Raw genomic sequence first — 21,501 nt, forward strand, 5'->3', positions numbered from 1 at the left:
CACAGTAAACACATCGCGTTCGTCTCTTTACCACAGTAAACACACCTGCGTTTGTCTCTTTACCACAGTAAACACAGTAAACACACCATGTTCATCTCTTTACCACAGTAAACACAGTAAACACACCACGTTCATCTCTTTACCACAGTAAACACATCGCATTCGTCTCTTTACCACAGTAAACACACCCGCGTTTGTCTCTTTACCACAGTAAACACACCCGCGTTTGTCTTTTGCCACAGTAAACACACCCGCTTTGTCTCTTTACCACAGTAAACACATCGCGTTCGTCTCTTTACCACAGTAAACACATCGCGTTCGTCTCTTTACCACAGTAAACACAGTAAACACATCGCGTTCGTCTCTTTACCACAGTAAACACACCCGCATTTGTCTCTTTACCACAGTAAACACATCGCGTTCGTCTCTTTACCACAGTAAACACAGTAAACACATCGCGTTCGTCTCTTTACCACAGTAAACACACCCGCATTTGTCTCTTTACCACAGTAAACACATCGCGTTCGTCTCTTTACCACAGTAAACACAGTAAACACATCGCGTTCGTCTCTTTACCACAGTAAACACACCTGCGTTTGTCTCTTTACCACAGTAAACACAGTAAACACACCACGTTCATCTCTTTACCACAGTAAACACAGTAAACACACCACGTTCATCTCTTTACCACAGTAAACACAGTAAACACATCGCGTTCGTCTCTTTACCACAGTAAACACACCCGCGTTTGTCTCTTTACCACTGTAAACACAGTAAACACATCGCGTACATCTCTTTACCACAGTAAACACAGTAAACACATCACGTTCGTCTCTTTACCACAGTAAACACACCCGTGTTTGTCTCTTTACCACAGTAAACACAGTAAACACACCACGTTCATCTCTTTACCACAGTAAACACATCGCGTTCGTCTCTTTACCACAGACCTGTCCTGGGTGTAAACTGACAGCTCTGAGGGAATGTGACCGCCGATCTACCTAAATTGGTTAATGTTTACACAAATCATTTTTCACCATACTGCTTTATAAACGAGGGTCAGTATAAAGCTTAGCTTTGTAATGCTAGATGGTTTAAAACGGTGTCTGTTAATGATTAAGATATAACGTTAACACAATACCTGCAAACGTGTTTACAGCCCGCAACTGCACATGAGTAAAGACTATAACATGCACATTAATGTATTTCAATATAAGGACGGAGTAAGTTATGTTAACCGATCACTTTTTTGCTCTTCTTCAATCAGCTATGCCTCAGTAAACACAACACGTTCAGCTCTGTACCACAGTAAACACAACGTGTTCGTCTCTTTACCACAGTAAACACACCTGCGTTCATCTCTTTACCACAGTAAACACAGTAAACACATCGTGCTCGTCTCTTTACCACAGTAAACACACCCGTGTTTGTCTCTTTACCACAGTAAACACACCCGTGCTTGTCTCTTTACCACAGTAAACACAGTAAACACATCGCATTCGTCTCTTTACCACAGTAAACACACCCGCGTTTGTCTCTTTACCACAGTAAACACACCCGCGTTTGTCTTTTACCACAGTAAACACACCCGCTTTGTCTCTTTACCACAGTAAACACATCGCGTTCATCTCTTTACCACAGTAAACACATCGCGTTCGTCTCTTTACCACAGTAAACACAGTAAACACATCGCGTTCGTCTCTTTACCACAGTAAACACACCCGCATTTGTCTCTTTACCACAGTAAACACATCGCGTTCGTCTCTTTACCACAGTAAACACAGTAAACACATCGCGTTCGTCTCTTTACCACAGTAAACACACCTGCGTTTGTCTCTTTACCACAGTAAACACAGTAAACACACCATGTTCATCTCTTTACCACAGTAAACACAGTAAACACACCTTGTCATCTCTTTACCACAGTAAACACATCGCATTCGTCTCTTTACCACAGTAAACACACCCGCGTTTGTCTCTTTACCACAGTAAACACACCCGCGTTTGTCTTTTGCCACAGTAAACACACCCGCTTTGTCTCTTTACCACAGTAAACACATCGCGTTCGTCTCTTTACCACAGTAAACACATCGCGTTCGTCTCTTTACCACAGTAAACACAGTAAACACATCGCGTTCGTCTCTTTACCACAGTAAACACACCCGCATTTGTCTCTTTACCACAGTAAACACATCGCGTTCGTCTCTTTACCACAGTAAACACAGTAAACACATCGCGTTCGTCTCTTTACCACAGTAAACACACCCGCATTTGTCTCTTTACCACAGTAAACACATCGCGTTCGTCTCTTTACCACAGTAAACACAGTAAACACATCGCGTTCGTCTCTTTACCACAGTAAACACACCTGCGTTTGTCTCTTTACCACAGTAAACACAGTAAACACACCACGTTCATCTCTTTACCACAGTAAACACAGTAAACACACCACGTTCATCTCTTTACCACAGTAAACACAGTAAACACATCGCGTTCGTCTCTTTACCACAGTAAACACACCCGCGTTTGTCTCTTTACCACTGTAAACACAGTAAACACATCGCGTACATCTCTTTACCACAGTAAACACAGTAAACACATCACGTTCGTCTCTTTACCACAGTAAACACACCCGTGTTTGTCTCTTTACCACAGTAAACACACCACGTTCATCTCTTTACCACAGTAAACACATCGCGTTCGTCTCTTTACCACAGTAAACACACCCGTGTTTGTCTCTTTACCACAGTAAACACAGTAAACACACCACGTTCATCTCTTTACCACAGTAAACACACCACGTTCATCTCTTTACCACAGTAAACACATCCGCGTTCGTCTCTTTACCACAGTAAACACAGTAAACACATCCGCGTTTGTCTCTTTACCATAGTAAACACAGTAAACACATCGCGTTCGTCTCTTTACCACAGTAAACACACCACGTTCATCTCTTTACCACAGTAAACACATCGCGTTCGTCTCTTTACCACAGTAAACACACCCGCGTTTGTCTTTTTACCACAGTAAACATAGTAAACACACCACGTTCATCTCTTTACCACAGTAAACACAGTAAACACACCCGCGTTTGTCTCTTTACCACAGTAAACACAGTAAACACATCACGTTTGTCTCTTTACCACAGTAAACACATCACGTTCGTCTCTTTACCACAGTAAACACATCCGCGTTTGTCTCTTTACCACAGTAAACACAGTAAACACATCGCGTTCGTCTCTTTACCACAGTAAACACAGTAAACACATCCGCGTTTGTCTCTTTACCATAGTAAACACAGTAAACACATCGCGTTCGTCTCTTTACCACAGTAAACACAGTAAACGCATCACGTTTGTCTCTTTACCACAGTAAACACATCACGTTCGTCTCTTTACCACAGTAAACACAGTAAACACACCCGCGTTTGTCTCTTTACCACAGTAAACACAGTAAACACATCACGTTTGTCTCTTTACCACAGTAAACACAGTAAACACATCCGCGTTTGTCTCTTTACCACAGTAAACACAGTAAACACATCGCGTTCGTCTCTTTACCACAGTAAACACAGTAAACACATCACGTTTGTCTCTTTACCACAGTAAACACATCACGTTCGTCTCTTTACCACAGTAAACACAGTAAACACACCCGCGTTTGTCTCTTTACCACAGTAAACACAGTAAACACATCACGTTTGTCTCTTTACCACAGTAAACACATCACGTTCGTCTCTTTACCACAGTAAACACATCCGCGTTTGTCTCTTTACCACAGTAAACACAGTAAACACATCGCGTTCGTCTCTTTACCACAGTAAACACAGTAAACACATCCGCGTTTGTCTCTTTACCATAGTAAACACAGTAAACACATCGCGTTCGTCTCTTTACCACAGTAAACACACCCGCGTTTGTCTCTTTACCATAGTAACCCCCCCCCCCCCCCAACTGTTGTCTGGGCAACACCCCGTGTGCTATGTAATGACACGCCCCACAGAACTGAAGGGCGGGGTGGAAAATGGGAAGATGTGAGGGAGAGTAAATGTTGTGGAAAATGGGCATTGGATGACCAATTTAAGAAATCTGATTTATATATAATTAAGTAATCTGAAACATAATTTAAAAGCTGAGACTTTTTTTTTCAGAACAAAGCACAAAGTTTGAGATTATGGGATAGGAGGCACGTTACAAACAATGTTTAGTGAATGGAGGAAAAAAATGCAGACCTGGCAACCCTGGCTTGAACTATGGGTGATTCATAGAGTCAAATAAAACCTGTGTTAACACTGCTATTTTTTATTTTTTTGTTTTAACTCTGTTATAAGGAGATGGCACTAACTTTGACAGCCTTACATTTTTTTAAATAAATAAGCTATTTTAAATAAGCTCTATTTTTTTATAACAAACTAATCAACCGTGAACACTGGTTAACTTTCCTGAGGTAAATGTTGTTCACAAGCTATGTTATTAATGTGTTTTGCTGGTGCTGGTGCTGCTGCTTGAACCGAAGCGACTACTGTGATCTGAATACAGAATTAGAGATCTGAGACTTTTTTTTTTTTTCAGAAGTAACAAAACACAAAGTTCTTTAAGATCATTGGATAGGAGGCATGTTACAAACTATGTTTAGTGAATGGAAATACCGCAGACCTGGCAACCTTGGCTTGAACTACAGGTGATACATAGAGTCAAATAAAACCTGCGTTGACACTGTTATTATTATTTTTTTTTTTAACTGTGTTAAAAGGATTTGTTTATAGCTGACTAACCAACTGTAAACACTGGATAACTTTCCTGAGGTAAATTTTAAGTGACACTGTTCACAAGCTATTTTATTGACATACTTTGTTGGTGCTGCTCCTTGAACTGAAGTGGATACAGTGATCTGAATACAGAATTTGAGTGCTGAGACTTTTTGTTTCAGAAGTAACAATGCACAAAGTTCTTTGGGATTATTAGATAGGAGGCACATTACAAACAATGTATACTGAAGGGAAAAACCACAGACCTGGCAACCCTGGCTCAATCTACAGATGATTCATAGGGTCAAATGGAACCTGTGTTAATGTTGATATTTTTATTTATTTTATTTTTTTTACTGTGTTGAAGTGAGAATGCTGAATAACTTGCCTGAGGGGAAGCGTTAATTGACATTGTTCACAAGCTATTTTATTGAAGTGTTTTGTTGGTGCTGCTGCCTGAACTGAAGCAGATACAGTGTTCTGAATACAGAATTTCAGAGCTGAGACTTTTTTTTTAAAAAGTAACAAAGACAAAGTTCTTTGAGATTACTGGATAGGAGGCACATTGCGAACAATATTTAGTGAATGGAAAAAACAGACCTGGCAACCCTGGCTTGAACTATAGGTGATTCATAGAGTCAAATAGAACCTGCATTAACACTACTACTTTATTTTTTTAACTGTGTTAACGTGAGATTGCACAAACTACGACAGCCCTAAATTCTTAAATAAGCTATCCTCTAGTTTTTTTTATTTTATTTTATTTTTTTTATTTATTTTTTTTTATAGCAAACTAACTAACTGTGAATACTGGATAACTTTTTATTTATTCTTTTATTGGTGCTGCTGCTTGAAATGAAGCGGCTACAGTGATCTTAATACAGAATTTGAGAGCTGAGACTTTTTGTTTCAGAAGTAACGAAGCATTTTTCAGGCATGTGATTGGCTAAGGACAAAAAAGCAGGAAAATAATCTAATCCACGGGTCTTAAACTAAAACGGCTCGAGGTCCGGTAATGAACCCTGCGCACCAGCCGAGGTCCGGACAATTATATATAAAAAACTATTTATGTTTTTTTTTTTTTTTTTTTTTTTTTTTTTTTTTGCGAGACCAGGGTATCTGCAGCATATTTTATCTTAAATTCTACACATTTAAATACTTTTTTAAAGACCTGAACAAAATTTAATTAATAAATAAATAAATTATTAAAATGACTGTAAAAAGCATGAATTACAATTGAGATGCAGATTTCACAAAACAAAAAAGATTATAAAATTCACATTTCAGCCTTCAAGAGTCCTTCAATTCTTATATTAATTTAAACAATTATTGTCAATCAAGTATTATATTAATTAACATATATTTTATTTCCTTAATTGTTTAAATTTGTATAACACATGTGCTTAAAACCATGGACTGATATGTTTACATTGGTCTTTTTGACAACAGTAGACGTACGAGCTGATTAAAAATGTCAGATCATTCTCTTCCAGCAGGAGGTGCTATCAGAATGATACACAAAGCAGTGCCGCAGCTGACTTTGAAACGCGCAGCGCTCATATTTATTCAAAGGATAACCTCATAAAGTTCCATCGTAATTCTTGCCTTTCAGTCCCCACATTTAAGACCACCTCAAATAATTAAGTCTTTCTTAACCCCTAATAACACTACAGTCATCAATAAAAATGAAGAGCTTTATTTCAAGAACCGACTTTCAAAAACCCTTAGCCTACACAAAATACGTTTCTTTTTATTTTGCAGAAGAGAAATATTAGGGAAGTAAATTAATATCAGCATATGAAGTATATTCGTCTATCATTGTCTCTTAGAGAATGTGCACATTAGATGCTGAGAGCGCTGTTTTTACTTTCACTTTAATATATGCAGTTTTCACGTTGCTTGTGTGATATCCATTGGCTCACCGTCGTGGTTTAAAATATAAATATGTATGAAAATACAGTATAAAAATTATATTTACAATATTTTGCGACGTAACCCCAAAACAATGCATTTTCCATCAACGTTTTTCACTCACTGAAAGCTACATCTGTCTGCTGATCTCTGCTCTCCTCTCTGCACAGATTGCACCCAAACGCTGACCCTAGTGTGCTTGATATAAATGTATTTATTAGAAATAGCGTTTGCCATTTTTTTTTATTATGTCAAAAGCTTTCACGGTCGGCATGGACGCATCTTGCGGTCCGGAATCATACTTCGCCATCCGCCATTTGCGAACGGTCGCAAATACGTGACATAGGTCACATTTTCAGGTCGAAAAATCCGGAATTCCGGATTAATCCGGAAAAATCACATCCCTGATTTTTGGATGGGAGGCACATTACAAACAATGTTTAGTGAATGGAAAAACCACAGACCTGGCAACCCTATCTTAAACTACGGGTGATTCCTAGAGATCAATAGAACCTGCGTTAACACTGTTATTTTATTATTTTTAACTGTGTTAAAATGTGATTGCGCTAAGTTTGAAAATCCTTAATTCTACACTAGAGAAAATTGGCCCTGATCATCATGTTTTTAAACAATCGGTCAATATCTGATGGGCAGATAAGTGCTTTTATCGGTCGATACAGATTATTGGCAGTGTCCTTAGTATATATACATAGTGTTGACAACATCTGAAACACACATATGCCCATCTATGCTGCCCTCCAAAGGCAAAGCGCAGTAACTACACATTTGGTAAAATTGAGTTACGGCTTAAAATGGACTTTGTGACAACGGTTTTGTCTTGTGGCAAGGTCTCCTGGTTCAATTTTGTCCCGTTTCAGAGAAACGAGAGTGTCAACATGTTTGACTAGCTGGCATAAAAGCATTAAAGGCGTTTTTCTCAGTTTTAGTGTTGGCGTAGTTACTGCACTTTACCTTTGGAGGGCAGTATGCTAGTCTTTGTGGATTGAAGACAATGAGAAAGGTCACTAACTGCTTGACTTTTGCCCTCTTCTTCAGGTGATGTCATAACAAGGCGCCACACAGTTGAAATGTCCAACCATCACCGAGACCTCTTAGCCAAAGCTCTGTACGGACGACTCTTCAGCTTCCTCGTCAATAGCATTAACTTTTACCTCCAAGGCCATGAAGAAAGCACTGGGTAAGATGCATGCATGTGTATAAGTGTGCATGTGAGCTTTTATGTGGATGCATTTTCCATTCCATGAAAGCATCTCAGTGTAAATGAGAGACATGAATAAAGGAGATTGTTATTGAAAGAACCTAATTCAAACATCATTCCAAGGTATGCTCAGTGTACATATAATTTCAGTGATGGTTACCAGCTATTGATCTTTATAGACTGTGGGTGTCAGCAGCTCACAGAAACACGCACCAAGTCCTTCTCAGAGACCTTCTGTGATAAACATCATTCAAAACACAGCGATGTTTTGAAATAGTTTACATAGTGTATGCGAGACATCTGCCATTGAGCACCTGACAGAGCCAGTAGAGAATGAGCAGGAAGACACACCTCCTGTGCCGTTATTGCATTATGAGAAAGGTATCTCACGGCTAAAACTGAAATTTCCATGGAACTCCAAGTATGCGTGCATTCACACATAAACAGTCAAAGTGACTCATCATTCCACACCATTTCACATGCCTCATCTTCCCCCGAAAAACACATAGTGTGCATATATCCACCTTTAAAGTCGAATGTGCCTTTCGGCAACAAACAATTAGAGACATATATACAGTAGTCAACATTCGAAGTGGATCAAAACCTTTGATCAAATTTGTCCTAAAACCAAAAAGAATACCCGTTCTTATCCTAGAACAAATTTTGATTAACTTTTTTGATCCACTTCAAATGTTGACTACTGTGTGTGTGTGTGTGTGTGTGTGTGTGTGTGTGTGTATATATATATATATATATATTTGGAGTAGATGTCACGGTTGTCAAGTGGAGGGATATGGGTCAAATACATGGAATGAGAGAGAAAATGTATTGTTGTGCCTTTTGGATGTCAGAATCAGAATGCAAGTCATTTTTATAGAAGACTGTTGTCAAAGACGTTATTTGAAACTAAATGCAGATGTTTAAGCAAACAGGCTATAGATGAAACCTGCTATGATTACCCTACTTTTAAAGCATAAATTTGATTTAAAGGAGAACTCCGGTGTGATATTGACCTAAAGTGTATTGAATCATGATACCGAGTGTGAACGTACCTTGTATATTTCATCTCGGTTTGTGTCCAGCTGTCCGAAATCTGGGGTCAGTTAGCCGATGCTCACAACAGGCTGTCTATGAGAGTGAACAGGGCATCGGAAAAGCCATGTAAATAAATCACTGTTTTACGCCATTTACGAGGCACAAAGTAGCTCCACACTTCATCGGTAGACTTCCTAGGGCCCTGACATTTAAAACGAGACATTGAGAACTCAGAAAAAGCACCGGTAGTTTATTTACAAGAAGATTTATACAGACAGTACCTGGGAAAGAAAATCCGGTCGCCGCCATCCTGAACTTAGTCACGATAAATCGAGTGTCGAGCACCAATGAATTGATCAGGTTATCAACGTATCAGGTTGTAGTTTCCTTCGTGCTCGACACTCGACTTATCGTGACTACATTTAAGATGGCGGCGACCGCTCTGTTCCTGGTGGAAGATGTCTGTATAAATCTTCTTGTAAATAAACTACCGGTGCTTTTTCTGAGTTCTCAATGTCTCGTTTTAAATGTCAGGGCCCTAGGAAGTCTACCGATGAAGTGTGGAGCTACTTTGTGCCTCGTAAATGGCGTAAAACAGTGATTTATTTACATGGCTTTTCCGATGCCCTGTTCACTCTCATAGACAGCCTGTTGTGAGCATCGGCTAACTGACCCCAGATTTCGGACAGCTGGACACAAACCGAGATGAAATATGCAAGGTACGTTCACACTCGGTATCATGATTCAATACACTTTAGGTCAATATCACACCGGAGTTCTCCTTTAAACTATAGGTCTACATAATATTCACATATGCAGTTCATAGAGGACATATACAGGTCCTTTTCAAAAAATTAGCATATTGTGATAAAGTTAATTATTTTCTGTAATGTACTGATAAACATTAGACTTTCATATATTTTAGATTCATTACGCACAACTGAAGTAGTTCAAGCATTTTATTGTTTTAATAATGATGATTTTGGCATACAGCTCATGAAAACCCAAAATTCCTATCTCAAAAAATTAGCATATCATGCAAAGGTTCTCTAAACGAGCTATTAACCTAATCATCTGAATCAACTAATTAACTCTAAACACCTGCAAAAGATTCCTGAGGCTTTTAAAAACTCCCAGCCTGGTTCATTACTCAAAACCGCAATCATGGGTAAGACTGCCGACCTGACTGCTGTCCAGAAGGCCATCATTGACACCCTCAAGCAAGAGGGTAAGACACAGAAAGAAATTTCTGAATGAATAGGCTGTTCCCAGAGTGCTGTATCAAGGCACCTCAGTGGGAAGTCTGTGGGAAGGAAAAAGTGTGGCAGAAAACGCTGCACAACGAGAAGAGGTGACCGGACCCTGAGGAAGATTGTGGAGAAGGACCGATTCCAGACCTTGGGGGACCTGCGGAAGCAATGGACTGAGTCTGGAGTAGAAACATCCAGAGCCACCGTGTACAGGCGCCAGGTCAAGCCACTTTTGAACCAGAAACAGCGGCAGAAGCGCCTGACCTGGGCTACAGAGAAGCAGCACTGGACTGTTGCTCAGTGGTCCAAAGTACTTTTTTCGGATGAAAGCAAATTTTGCATGTCATTCGGAAATCAAGGTGCCAGAGTCTGGAGGAAGACTGGGGAGAGGGAAATGCCAAAATGCCTGAAGTCCAGTGTCAAGTACCCACAGTCAGTGATGGTCTGGGGTGCCATGTCAGCTGCTGGTGTTGGTCCACTGTGTTTTATCAAGGGCAGGGTCAATGCAGCTAGCTATCAGGAGATTTTGGAGCACTTCATGCTTCCATCTGCTAAAAAGCTTTATGGAGATGAAGATTTCATTTTTCAGCACGACCTGGCACCTGCTCACAGTGCCAAAACCACTGGTAAATTGTTTTTCTGATCATGGTATTACTGTGCTCAATTGGCCTGCCAACTCTCCTGACCTGAACCCCATAGAGAATCTGTGGGATATTGTGCAGAGAAAGTTGAGAGACGCAAGACCCAACACTCTGGATGAGCTTAAGGCCGCTATCGAAGCATCCTGGGCCTCCATAACACCTCAGCAGTGCCACAGGCTGATTGCCTCCATGCCACGCCGCATTGAAGCAGTCATTTCTGCAAAAGGATTCCCGACCAAGTATTGAGTGCATAACTGAACATAATTATTTGAAGGTTGACTTTTTTTGTATTAAAAACACTTTTCTTTTATTGGTCAGATGAAATATGCTAATTTTTTGAGATAGGAATTTTGGGTTTTCATGAGCTGTATGCCAAAATCATCAATATTAAAACAATAAAAGGCTTGAACTACTTCAGTTGTGTAGTAATGAATCTAAAATATATGAAAGTCTAATGTTTATCAGTACATTACAGAAAATAATGAAATTTATCACAATATGCAAATTTTTTGAAAAGGACCTGTATTTATAGTTCTAAAGTTACAGCATTAAATACTATTTAAGCTTATAACATCTAAGCTTACAACATCTCACAATTCAATTTTTTCTTGCAAATGCAAGTTTGGATCTCCTAGTTCGGACTTTATAACTCAATTTAACTCACTAATGGTGAGTTTCTAAATTCTGAGGGATAAAAGTCAGCAGTGTGGAATATAAACATATCATTCTGAGCCGAGGGGGGGAAGAGAAAATGATGCGTTGATTTTTCTGATCAGAATTGTGAGATATATAGGTGCATCTCTATAAATTGTGAATGTCGTGGAAAAGTTAATTTATTTCAGTAATCCAACTCAAATTGTGAAACTCATGTATTAAATAAATTCAATGCCCACAGACTGATGTAGTTTAAGTCTTTGGTTCTTTTAATTGTGATGATTTGGCTCACATTTAACAAAACCCCACCAATTCACTATCTCAACAAAGTAGAATACTTTATAAAAAATAAATAAATAAATAATGTTTTTAATGAATTGTTGGCCTTCTGAAAAGTATGTTAATTTCCTGTATATGTACTTAATACTTGGTAGGGGCTCCTTTTGCTTTAATTACTGCCTCAATTCGGCATGGCATGGAGGTGATCAGTCTGTGGCACTGCTGAGGTGGAATGGAAGTCCAGGTTTCTTTGACAGTGGCCTTCAGCTCATCTGCATTTTTTGGTCTCTTGTTTCTCACTTTCCTCTTGACAATACCCCATTGATTCTCTCTGAGGTTCAGGTCTGGTGAGTTGCTGGCTAGTCAAGCACACCAACACCTTAGTCATTTAACCAAGTTTTGGTTCTTTTGGCAGTGTGGGCAGGTGCCAAATCCTACTGGAAAATGAAATCAGCATCTTTAAAAAGCTGGTCAGCAAAAGGAAGCATGAAGTATGAACACTAGGAATGTGACAACTGTAGCCAAATTTCTTGACACGTCTGTGTGTGGTGGCTCTTAATGCCTTGACCCCAGCCTCAGTCCATTTCTTGTGAAGTTCACCTAAATTCTTGAATCGATTTTGCATGACAAGCCTCTCAAGGCTGCAGTTCTCTTGGTTGGTTGTGCATCTTTTACTTCAACACTTTTTTTCTTCCACTCAACTTTCTGTTAACATGCTTGGATACAGCACTCTGTGAACAGCCAGCTTCTTTGGCAATGAATGTGTGTGGCCTACCCTCCTTGTGAAGGGTGTAAATTATTGTCTTCTGGACCACTATCAGATCAGCAGTCTTCCCCATGTTTGTGTAGCCTAGTGAACCAAACTGAGAGACCATTTTGAAGGCTCATAAAACCTTTGCAGGTGTTTTGAGTTGATTAGCTGATTGGCATGTCGCCATATTCTAATTTGTTGAGACAGTGAATTAGTGGGTTTTTGCTAAATGTGAGCCAAATCATCACAATTAAAAGAACCAAAGACTTAAACCTACGTCAGTCTGTGTGCATTGAATTTATTTAATACACAAGTTTCACAATTTGAGTTGAATCACTGAAATAAATGAACTTTTCCATGACATTCTAATTTGATGAGATGCACCTGTAGATTTTTAAAATATAAACTCAGATGTACTTTTTTTTTTTTTAATGTTACTTTCTGTTTTGAAACAGTGGTTCAGAGTGCGTGTCAGAATGGCAAAGTCACATCATTTCAGTAAATGAGGCTTCATTACATCATAACTGTTTTGAACTGTTTCGGAAAATTTCAGTGGTTTGCCATTGCCAACAATTGAACCAGCTTTAACCTTATCTCGTATCATTTTTATTCATTTGTAGACATTTTGTAACACATTTATGTAATTGTAAGGATGAATAGTAGTTAATAGTCTCTTACTGGCGTGTTTAGACAAGCTTCCCAATAAAACAAACAAAACAAGTGCTGCAAATGAACAATAATTATTAAAAAACACAAAAAGGCTACAGACACTTGACATGTAATGCCATTTTATTATTTTAATTGCATTTATTATTAAAATTTCCCAAAATACACAGAAGCAAACCAAAAATTAAATTTTGTTGTTTATCTCTTGAGGCTAAAACGGAAATTTCCAAGGAACTCCAAGTGCGTGTGCATTCACACATAAACAGTAACAGTGACTCATTCCACACGATTTCACATGCCTCACTATCTTCCAAAAAACATAATGAGCATATATCCACCTTTGAAGACATACAAATGTGCACTTCGACAAACAGTTAGAAACGCACAGCTTCTCTAATATTGTTTCACAATATTGCTGACTCCAAACCCTAAATGGCTGTGTGTGTGCGTGTATATAAATATATATGTTTGCTACATTCACAATGCAAGTAATTGTGTTATTGATTCACAAATGGCTATTCGTACTTTCAGCACTATGCAAGTAATAATTTTCCACCCTGACTATATGAATTGAACTGAAGAATAGTAACAATTTGCACCATCAAAATCCATGGTCATCTAGTTAAGAAAGGTTTACTACTGTAAGGAAACGAAGGTCTCTGTGTACCATTCTGGAGTGTGATCAATAACTGGCCAAAGCAGGCTTGACCTGTTGTGTCCTGGTCAGCAGTTCAGCGGGCGGCACTTTGGATTAAGCTAATGTTTATCGATGTGTATATGAGAATGTTTATTACGGGTCGTTGAGGGCATGATAGTTTCCACTATGAAGGTCACACCAGTACACTGGCCTATAGTGACTTAAAACTGAGCTTTAATGTGTTATGTGTAATTTGTCTTTCACATAATTATTTTGTTTACAAATATTGTGTATTTTTTTGCTATCAGTCTTATTTTTCCTGTAAGGGTGGGTGTGGCCATTTGTAGATTTTATGGGTCTGGCTTCCGGGCTCATCTGCGTCTAGCTATTTTTAGCTGTATAAAACAGCTGGTTGGTGTGTCTTACCATATTATTTTAATGTATTATCTTCAATATGAACACAATGGTTTGTAGTGCAAACAGTTTTACAGTTTACTGCACCGTTTATTACATTACAGTTTATTTCCCTGTAGCAGCTAATGAACCAGAAGTCTCAACCATAGACTTACTTCCATGTTTAAAAAATAAGGCAGATAGATGTGAAGGCAATTATTGCAGTGAAATGTTAAAATAAATTCTAATAGTTTAAAAATTACATTTTAAATATTTCTCTTTTACAGCTGATTGGTCCAGGTTAGGGAGCATTCTGACATGTCTGGTGTAGACGCAGTGTAACAGTAAATTATGACAGGATTGTCTTGACATAACCTTTTGTTTCTTAGAAAAACCTGCATGTACTTGTTGTTTTTTTTTTGTTTTTTTTTCAGTGACCTTTATGTATTGTTGTTTTTTTTCTTTCACTGTGCTTCTTACATTAGAAATCTTGCACTTAAGCCACACTTGAGCTATGGTTCAAGATAAATTGTCATCTTCAGGTCACCAATCAATGTTTATACTGCTCCCACCCCTCTACAATCCTGAAATATGTTCCTGTCTTTTTTTTTTGACAGAGATCCTGCCCTTGAGATAAGCATCCTGGACATCTTTGGCTTTGAGGAATTCCAGCGCAATGGTTATGAACAGGTAAGGGGAGACAGCACAGATATAATGAGGACAATGATAATTACACTTTTACATCTGATTGTGATCTTTTGTGAGTGTCTTTCATATCATTGTTAAGTCACACTGAAGTTAACATTTACAGCCGCCTTTCTAAATGCAGTCTGTTTGGCTTTTCGTGCGACAAACTGCTTCTCACCTTCTCGATGTGGACTCTGGGCCTCCTAAACCCTCTGATGGTCTGTACTGGGTTTGATGTGGGGCTGCCACACAGCCACAGACCAGTGAGAATCACGACATTGTGCTCATGATCCCGCTTCCCGTACAGGGGAAAGCACTGACCTATCCCACAGTATGTTCCTGCCTTGGGCTATGACTTTTTTAGACTTAACGACATACGGGATGTTCTTTCCACCACAAAGGCATTTCATTCTAAGTGAGACAGGTGTTTTTTCTGACTCTGCTCATGCTGACTTTATAACTCTGTTCCAAATATGGGTGAGATGACTGTGTAGACTGTATTTTAAAACCTATTAACTGTGTTCCCCATGTGAAGGCTGCTCCACAACTTAAAAAAAAAGCTTAAGAACTTAACACAGTGGACCATAGACTGTTCCAAGACTGACACGGAAAAGAAGAAATTGTTCTCTTTGCACACAAAAACTATTCTTGTAGCTTCATAAAATTAATGTTGAACCACTGATGTCACATGGACTATTTTAACAATGTCCTTACTACCTTTCTGGGCCTGGGTTATTTTGTTGTCTATTCAGGTTCAATAAACTTTCATCAAAAATGTCTTAATTTGTTTTCCTAAGATGAATGAAGGTCTTACAGGTTTAGAACAACATGAGGGCGAGTAATTGATGAACTAACCCTTTAACATCAGTCTCAACCTTTAGACCAGTATTTGGACCAGCATAGCCAAGCTGAATAAGGAAGATATTTTCTGTGAGAATATTTTTAGAGGTATTTAAATATTTGACCCCTTCACAAAACATGACTAAGTACTTGGTGGCAAAACCCTTTTTAGCAATCACAGAGTTCAGATGTTTCTTGCAGTTGGCCACCAGGTTTGCACACATCTCATTAGGGATTTTGACCCACTCCTCTTTGCAGATCCTCTCCAAGTCATTAAGGTTTCGAGGCCGACGTTTGGCAACTCCCTCCACAGATTTTCTATGGGATAAAGGTCTGCAGGATTTCAGTCCTTCAGTGCGTAGTGTGTTACCAATTGTTCTCTTGGTGACTATGGTCCCAGCTGTTTTGAGATCATTTGAAAAGATCCTCCCATGTAGTTCTGAGCTGATTTCTCACCGTTCTCATGATCATCGAATCTCCATGAGGTGCGATCCTGCATGGAGCCCCAGACTGACGGAGATTGACAGTTATTTTGTGTTTCTTCTCTTTTCGAATAATCGCACCAACTGTTGCCACCTTCTCACCAAGCTGCTTGGCGATGGTCTTGTAGCCCATTCCAGCCTTGTGTAGGTCTACAATCTTGTCCCTGACATCCTTGGACAGCTCATTGCTCTGGGACATGGTGAAGAGTTTGTACTCTGATTGATTAATTGCTTCTGTGGACAGGTGTCTTTTATACAGGTAACAAACTGAGATTAGGAGCACTCCCTTTAAGAGAGTGCTCCTAATCTCCGCTTGTTACCTGTATGAAAGACACCTGGGAGCCAGAAATCTTACTGATTGATAGTGGATCAATATTTCACTCATTAAAATGCAAATCAATTTATAACTTTTTTGAAATGCTTTGATTTCTTTGTTATTCTGTCTTTCACTGTTCAAATAAACCCACCATTAAAATTATAGACTGATCATTTTCTTGTCTGTGGGCAAACGTACAAAATCAGCAAGGGATCAAACATTTTTTTCCCTCACTGTATAAATGGTTTCTGTACATCCCAGAAAGGTCAGCTAAGGCCAGATGTGGTGACAATTCAGCTTTGTTTGAATTGTTGTGAAACCATTAGTGCATTTGTTGTGGCCGTACTTCACCGAGCTGTTTTATTTTGGACAGTAGCCTGGAACCAGGCCTAGACGCATAGCTGGGTGTGCCATATACATTATATACGTTCTGTTTTTTTAAATATAAAGAGTAGCATGAAATAAAGCAGCTGCTGTCAAGACCTGGGTTGTGTTATTTTAGTGTCTTGGAGAGAGACAAATGTTTGTCTGAAGGCTAAGACGCCACATGTGCGCACTGCCGCCCCCTGCCCAGAATCCTCAGTAGCCACGTCTACTGTGTGAGCTGTGTTTTTGTGCTGGACAGATGAGGTTGATGTGTACGTGTGTGTGTGTGGAGGGGGGTGGGTTTCTCCTTAGCTGAATCCTTGGCACCAGACACAAAGGAGTCTCTGTGCGCAGTCGGGTTTGACCCATGAACCATCGGCCTGGTTTTGGCACCAACGAATGTCATTGTTGTCATAGACATAGACTCTATAGGGAGGATGCATGAGGAGAATTAGGGGCACTGTGGAGTAATGATTCGTCTATAGTGGCTCCTGTCTGAGCTGGTCATTCACTTCCAACTGCTAAACCAGATGGGGATCGACATTAAACTCCTGCTGGAGAAAATAAAATGCTTAAACCAGACTTAGCTGGTTTATGATGGTTCTCTCTGGTTTTGCTTGATTGCCTCCCTGCCCAAACCATTTTAGACTAGCAAACCAGACTGATGCCTTTGTATTTCTTTTGTTTTGGCATGTGTGAAAGCATGTATGAACTATGCTTCTGTGCTCCTATTGACCAGTGTCACAGATGTGACGGAACGCGCCGTGGACGACCGGAAAAAATTAAGCATGCTAGTATTTCTGTGTGGACGTCGTGAAGTGTCGCAGATGTGGCATTGGTTGTCATTTACTATAACACACTGCACAAGAGTAAATTAAATCATGCATCCTGAAGCTCATTGTCATTTCCCGCAAACACCCTACATCAAGCAAATTGTCCCAAAATCAAGCTAATATCGTTTAGTCTGACCTGGGCTAAAGTCTACAAATACTCTTCACTAATTTCTTAAGTGTTTACTATACATCCAGTTGCAGCACTATTCTAGATTTTTTTCCCTTACTAGGGGTGTCACAATATAATAGAATTGACGATAAGTGTCAAAAAAATAGAATGCTAGTATCATGGTAATATTGCACATAAAATAAAATAAATAATCTAGAGCCAGTAACAATTTGGTTGACACATATGTCTTCAACATAAGTTGGTAGTATTGCAGCTTTATACTAATTGCTAGGAGTCGACAAATTATCAGCCTGGCCAATCATCGGTGTCGATATTAAACATTTTCATAGTTATCGGTATTGGTCATTATCAAAACCGATTTAAACTAATTTACAAGCACTTGAAGAGTCCTTGTTATTCTTAATTCTGTAATTAATTTTTATTTTTACACCAGATATCGGTTCCAAATATCGGTTATCTGTAATTAGTATCTGCATCAACCCTAAAAAACCTGTGATATTAACTATTAACTTTTACAAGAAGAGCTTGTAAATCCATGTCAGTTCCAAAACATTGGACCAATCAGAAGACCCCGGAGGCGGGCCAAGCTTTGCAAGCTTTTGTTTACAGTAGCAAGTTTTTTATGGCAATTGTTTTATTTGACACCGACATGGCTGAGAAGGCTCTTATAAGATTTTTCTGTTGCAAATTCAAAATCCAGTGTGATTTATTTTCTTTTTTCTTTCCATGTCAGAAATAGTAGCTATATATTTTGCTGTTTGCCTATTTTCTGTTATTTCTGCTATTACATCATGTCTCAAAGGTGCATCTCAAAACCCTCACGTTTTACACAGTGTTTTTCTATTTTTTATTGAATAATTAGGCTGCAATTCTGGTTTTTAGACACAAAAATGCATCCTGTGTGAATAGTCCTTTGCTACGTTTACACTGCGAACCTTAGTGCCCAATTCAGATCTTTTTGTTTGTTTGTTTGTTTGTTTGTTTGTTTGTTTTTGTATAGCCGTTCACATTTTTCTTTTAAATGTGGCAGATTCCCACTGTGAACAGATTCTGGTTCTGCACTGACCCGCATGTGCAAAAGAACAGGGTTACCAGGTTTTGACAACAAAATCTGCTCAATTGTTTCTCAAAACTAGTCCAAAACCAGCCCAGTTGCATTCTGTGGGGTAAACATTGAAAAACAAAATTGAAAAACAACCTGCGGCAACAATGAAAAAGTAGCCCATTTCCATGGGAAAAATGTGGAATTGGCACATTACATTGCACAGTGCACTGTCATACAGAAGTAAACAGAGTATATAATGTAAGCGGTACTGCATTTATTTGTCGTGTGATCTGCTGCAAAAGAAAGGAAAATTATGCATAGGTAATATGAAAAATAGCCCCTATTTTGCTTGTATGTAGAGTTGTCACTGTAATACTTATGAGCTTATTATCATTCGCAACTGTCTTGATAATTTGATTTGGGCTACTTTTGCCTGCAATGTGAACATAGACACCTCAATGTGCACCACCTTGCGCTTGTATTTTAAGTTGATTTATAAAGACAATGTAGTATAACACTGGGTATGTGTTGTCTTGCAGTAAAGGGGTCATCGGTTGCCAATTTTCCACAAGTTGATATGATTCTTTAGGGTCTTAATGAGAAGTCTATAACATACTTTGGTTAAAATTTCCCAGTGGTAGTGTAATAAACACGCCTTTACCTTGTCAAAATCAGCTCTTTTTAGTGCGAGTTATTCTGTTGCATGTTTCTTTAAATGCTAATGAGCTCTGCTCGCCCCGCCCCTCTCTGCAGTGGGATGATGAGCCGCAATGTTTACTTTAGCCAAATTTAGCCGCGTTTAGCCACGAAACTTGCTAACTAGCACATTATTAAGAAAGGCCATTTGCAAAGGTGCATAAAAAAAAACCTTATACTCACTTCTGCTGTGGATGAAGCTGCATCACGAATGATTTGCACGAACATAGACGCATACGTAGATTGGGATCGGCGCTTTCCTTTCAAAAACAAAAGTTCTCTGCATCTTCAGCGGCTCAGAACAACAGAACGCCTCAATCTGACACATTCTTGTGTTCCCCTGCACAATGGCGATCAGAGTCGGACTGTTTCAGCTCGGTGAGGGCAGGTCTATGGTAAGGGGCTCGTGTCAATCAACTATCGTGGGAGCGGCCTCTGTCTATGTGTGACGTCACACTGACAAGAAGCTGAGAATGACCTGATTTTAAAAAGGGAATATTACTTTTAAAGATAAAAAAAATACCACTGGGTGGACTTTTATCATTGAAGGGTGGTTGTGTACACAAACTGCCAACACACATTAATGTTCAAACAACATGTAAAAGTAAGATCTGCATCCGATGACCCTTTAAGACATGGAGCTTTAGTACTTCTTTCAGAATGGCTCTAGAGATCTTGAGATGGATAGACTTTTTTGCTCAGTGCTGGAATTCTCCCTCTTTTTCTCCAAGCTCTTCATCTCATCTCTGATCTTTTTCTTTCACGATGTGTGCTGAATTGTGTCAGCGCTTGGGCAGTCTTCCCTGTGACATCCTGTAGCGCTGTGAAACCTCATGATGAGGAGTTGATGAGGTGCACCCAGCTTTTCTAAAATGCTTGTTTTCTTTCCTCTCCATTGCTTCCACTGTTGCCGTCTGTACTTCGTCCAGTGCGTGTTGCCACATTAAACTTGGAAAACGGCTATGTTGATACAACCGTGCCGTATATTTCCCTGTGATGGACTCAAAACAGCTCCATCATATATGACCTCTTCTAAAAGAAAAAGCTATGAAAAACATATCTGAAATCAACAGCAAGATGGGTTGAAGTTCAAAGTGTGGCTGAGGATCTCTTTTGTTTGGGAAAGAGCCATCTACTCTTTCTACTCCATCAGAAATTGTAGCTTTTGTCCACGTGGAAAAGCTTCTGTGGTCTCTTGTGTAGTGTTAGGCACTTGGCGTATACCTCATATGGATTCCCACTGTGGTTCCGGCTTTGGCTTTTTAGACTCCCTTCCATTAGGCTTCCTTGTTTTTAACTTTCATCTCGGCAGGATTACGGTGATAAATGATTTAAATGAGTCCAGTAACTGGGTTGTTAGGATGAATTCCTGGAATAAACCCGTTCACTGAAGCGTGTGGAACAGTGAGTGAATGAGTGCGAGGGGTTAACGTTGAACGCTTATTACAGCCATGTTCGTTAAGAGGTAATTAACATACATGCCAGCTCTTTGTGTGCAGATAAAGCTGCCTGCCATGTAGCTATTGTTTGCAAAACATGTGGAATGCTTAAATATACCTCATAAGTGTGTGCTTTATTTTGCCTGATAGAACACATGTGCTTGCTTTCAATAAACAGGGTGTAATACATTGCACACTTTTGCCCTTTTTTATACAATTATTGTTATATATGCACATGTATTTACTATTTACTGTAGGCCTACCTTTTATTTATTTATTTTTTCTCTCTTTTTGTAATATGAAGATCATTGGAAGAATCTGGAAAACTTTAAAAATAACTTTTCAGGTGTTTTTTAATGTATAAATGTTAATATTTTATCATGGCTCCAGGGATAGATCTTAAAGGGATAGGATAGTGCATATATTTATCTATCCATTTTTGTGTAAGTGGTTTATATATGTTTAAAAAAATAATTAGAGTACT

General features: G+C 39.1%; 1 protein-coding gene across 1 annotated transcript in view; it reads left to right on the plus strand.

Moving 5' to 3' along the window:
* Nucleotides 1–21,501, plus strand: part of myo16 (myosin XVI) — a 341,691-nt gene that overhangs the window by 209,176 nt on the left and 111,014 nt on the right. Inside the window, exons 20-21 of the mRNA XM_073846062.1 lie at nucleotides 7,715–7,856; nucleotides 14,801–14,873. Coding sequence (XP_073702163.1) covers nucleotides 7,715–7,856; nucleotides 14,801–14,873 — 215 coding nt within the window. The remainder of the gene's footprint in view (nucleotides 1–7,714; nucleotides 7,857–14,800; nucleotides 14,874–21,501) is intronic.

The sequence above is a fragment of the Garra rufa genome, chromosome 8, assembly GCF_049309525.1.
Source record: "Garra rufa chromosome 8, GarRuf1.0, whole genome shotgun sequence".
Taxonomy (NCBI): Eukaryota; Metazoa; Chordata; class Actinopteri; order Cypriniformes; family Cyprinidae; genus Garra; species Garra rufa.